Source organism: Aureococcus anophagefferens (genome assembly GCF_000186865.1).
Source record: "Aureococcus anophagefferens unplaced genomic scaffold AURANscaffold_4, whole genome shotgun sequence".
Lineage (NCBI taxonomy): Eukaryota > Pelagophyceae > Pelagomonadales > Pelagomonadaceae > Aureococcus > Aureococcus anophagefferens.
In genome coordinates, this window is record NW_008705564.1 from 1,167,194 (window position 1) to 1,170,863 (window position 3,670).

General features: G+C 70.5%; 1 protein-coding gene across 1 annotated transcript in view; it reads left to right on the forward strand.

Annotated features, from left to right (window-relative positions):
- The window catches only part of AURANDRAFT_62122 (hypothetical protein), a gene marked incomplete at both ends in the record, with an annotated part of 8,434 nt that overhangs the window by 1,749 nt on the left and 3,015 nt on the right, over positions 1-3,670 (forward strand). The window contains 4 exons of the mRNA XM_009036039.1: positions 97-838; positions 1,190-1,954; positions 2,166-2,702; positions 2,858-3,589. Coding sequence (XP_009034287.1) covers positions 97-838; positions 1,190-1,954; positions 2,166-2,702; positions 2,858-3,589 — 2,776 coding nt within the window. The remainder of the gene's footprint in view (positions 1-96; positions 839-1,189; positions 1,955-2,165; positions 2,703-2,857; positions 3,590-3,670) is intronic.

Here is a 3,670-nt window from a genome sequence, read left to right on the forward strand (position 1 = left end):
GCGGCGCGACGGCGGGCGGCTGTCGCGGGTCGAGGCGACGACGACGACGACGATGATGACGACGGACGAGAACGAGGACGATCCCGTGATGTGCAGCGAACTAAAAACCCAAAACACCGACAAGCTCTGCACGGGCAAGCTCTCCGCCGAGGACGAAGTCAACATGGTCGCGGTCGAGGAGACGGACGAGGAGGCGATGACGACGACGGCTACGACGATGACGACGAAGACGACGGACGAGAACGAGGACGACCCCGTGATGTGCAGCGAACTAAAAACCCAAAACACGGACAAGCTCTGCACGGGCAAGCTCTCCGCCGAGGACAAAGTCAACATGGTCGCGGTCGAGGAGACGGACGAGGGCGGCCACCTGGACAGCGGCAACTGCGGCGAGGGCGGCGAGGCGTACGCGACGGCGACGGCGGCGACGGCGACGACGGTGGATGACTGCAGCGCCGACGGCGGTGTGGGCGCGGCCCTGGCCTACGGCGACGACAGCGGCCACTTGGACAGCGGCAACTGCGACGACGACGGCGGCGAGGCGAACGCGACGGCGAGCGGCAGCTTCGCCTACTACCGCGACGAGGTGAACCTGGTGATTGATTGTTCCGGCAAGGTGAACCCGACGGCGTCCTGGTCCTTCGAGATGCGCTACGCCCTGGCCGACGCGGTCGCGGGGTTGCCCGAGTGCGTTGGAAGCACCATGGAGGTCGTGCACATCATCTACGGGTCGTCGCGCGTGCTCAGCAAAGGCAAACACACGGTCGACTTCGCTATGCTCAGTGACGGCGTCTGCGCGCAGCTCCAGGCCTTCGTCAACTTGAAGAGCAACTTGAATGTTTCGGGAAAGAAGAAGAAGAAAAAGAAAGGGAAAAAGGAGAGTGAGAAGGAAAGCAAAATCGAGAAGGAAAGTGACGACGAGCGGATGTGCAGCGACTTGAAAAAAAAACAAAAACTACTAGCTCTGCCGCTCGTCGAAAATTCGGACGCGAATACTGCACCCCTGATGTGCTCCTCCAAGACCAACCTACGCTGCGACGGTTAGCTCAGCTAGCTCGGTTCGCCTAGGTACCCCCCTAGCCCCCCTGGATAAGCAGCAATATTCACAGAGTGAAGTCCTCGCCACAAACACGATCGGAGCACCGACCTCGCGCCTTAACCGATCGCGTCGTAAACCAACATGAACGAGTGGCGCGGCGCCCTCGGCGCCTACGTGCAGAAGCTCGGCGAGTACGACTGTTTGAGCGACGACGACGAGAAGGAGCCGGCCCTGCGCGCCGAGCTCCTATCGACGGTGCTCAAGTCGGGCACGGTGTCGAGCCGGGGCGCCTGGGGCGACAAGGATTGGTCCCAGCCCCAGTGGCTCGTCCTCGCGCCGAGCCGATGCGACGGCGAGGGCGGCGTCGCCGCGGACCCGTTCCTCGCGGCGCTCCGCGACTTCCCCGGCGACGACGGCTCGTCGTTCGACGAGCTCGAGGTCTGGCGCGTGAGCCTCGCGTCCCTCGGCGCGACCCACCGGTCCGAGAGCGAGCCGCGCGTCCTCGGGCTCGAGTGCGCCGACGGCGCGCGCGTCTTCGTCGAGTGCCTCGACGGCGACCGCGACGACTGGCACGACGCGGTGCAAGGCGTCGCGGCCGTCTGCAAGGCGCTCCGCGACGAGGACCAGCTCGAGACCATCGAGGAGGCGTCCGACGAGGAGTCCGACGAGGGGTCCCGGCGCGCCGCCGACGTGGAAAAGTCGCCCGACGACGACGCGCGGCGGCGCCGCGCGGCGGAGAAGTCCGCGCGCTGGGCCGTCTCCGCGCGCTCGCCCATCCGCGACGACCCGGAGGCGCTCGAGGACATCTACGCGGAGGCGTCGGCGTCCGGCGTCGGCGTCGACGACCTGGCGGCCCTCGTCCACGCGCTCCACGACGCGCGGCGGTCGCGCCGCGACGACGATTCGTTGGACGACGTGAGCACCTGTGTGGAAATCAACCAGTGAGCTGGGTTATCCCAACCAAACTTCAGAACTCTCTATCTCGGTCAAATCGAAGTCGATTCGGCTGATTTTTGGACGAATCGATTGCTCTCATCGAGTTCTCGAAGCACAGCAGAAAGCCTTGCGTCGAAACCGTCGCATACGCTCACATTGAAGTCGGGTTGAAGATTTGATTTCCACACAGGTGAGCACGCAGGGCACCGTCGACGCGGGCGCCATCGAGGGCGAGCTCGAGGTCGCGGAGCTCCGGGAGCGCACGCGACGCGCCGCGGCGGCCGCGGACGCGACGACGACGGCGTGCGAGCTCGACGACCTCTTGGCGGACGGCCGGTCGTGCGGCCTGGAGACGGAGCTCGCGAACAAGCTCGAGGGCCTCCGCGCGAACAAGGACCCCGCGTTCGTCGCGGCGCGGCTCGAGACGGCGACGGCGGCGCCGCTGCTCTGCCAGTCCGCGGCGGCGCTTTTGGATCTGGCGGAGGCCGCGGACGCGGTGCTCTCGCCGGAGCTCGCGCGCGACGCGTGGGTCCACCGGAACCGCCACGCGCGCGCGCTCCGCGCGTTCGACGCGCTCCGGGCCGCCGCCCCGGGCGACGACCGCGAGGCCATCTTCCAGGCCATCGCGGCCCTCGCCGTCGAGGCGCCGCGGCTGACGGAGGCGGAGGAGACGATCGTCATGACCGCGCGGGCGAAGGTCCTCGCGCTCGACCGCCGCGACGCCGTGGTCCGAGCGGTCAAGGACGCGGCGGACGACGAGGACGCATCCCTGGACAAGCTGCGGGAGGCGCTGACCTACGCCAAGGAGCTGCCGCGCACGGCCGACGCGTCCGCCTGGAGGCCAGGGTCGCCGCGCGCGCGCCCGACGACGCCCTGTTCCAGGCGCGCGACGCCGCGGCCAAGGTCGAGGCGTTACGGACCGTCCTGCTCCGCGGCGCCGCCTGGGGCCTCGAAGCCCGGGAGCTGGCCGTCATCGACGACCGGCGGCGAACGATCCTCGCGGCGGGCGTCGCCGTCGCCGAGGGCATCGTCGCGCGCGTCCTCGCGGACGCGAACGCGTCGCGCGCGTCCAGCGCCGCGGCGCTCGAGGCCGCGCGGCCGCTCCTCGGCGCCGCGGACGTCGCGGAGCTCGAGGCGCGCGTCGTCCTGGAGACGAAGCGCGAGGCCGCGCGCGCGCGCGTCCGCGGCGACGACGGCGGCGGCGACGACTCGGCGACGGGCCTGCTCCTCCGCGCTCAGCGCTGGACGGACGCGCTCGCCGAGTGCGAGGCCGCCGAGTTGCCGCCCGACGAGCTCCGCGCCGTCGCGCGGAAGCGCGACGCCTACGCGGCGGGCGCCGCGGCGCTCGACGCGCTCGCCGCCGCGCTCCGCGCGGAGGACCTCGCCGCCCTCGAGGCCGCGGTCGCCGCCGCGGACGCGTCCGCGCCGGACCACTCGCTCGCGCTCGTGGCCAAGCGCAAGATCGCGGCGTTGCGCGCCCGGGGCCTCGCCCTGACCAAGGTCGCCGCCGCGTTGAAGGGCGACGACGCCGACGCGCTGCGCGGCGCCGTCGCCGCGGCCGAGGCCCGGTACCCCGGCCACCCGCTATTGGCCGCCGCGGAGCGCAAGGCCGCGGTCCTCGACCGCCGCGCGGCGCTCCGCCGGCGCCTCGACGCCGCGGAGCAGGGCGAAGCGGGCGCGGGGCGCGGGGGTGGG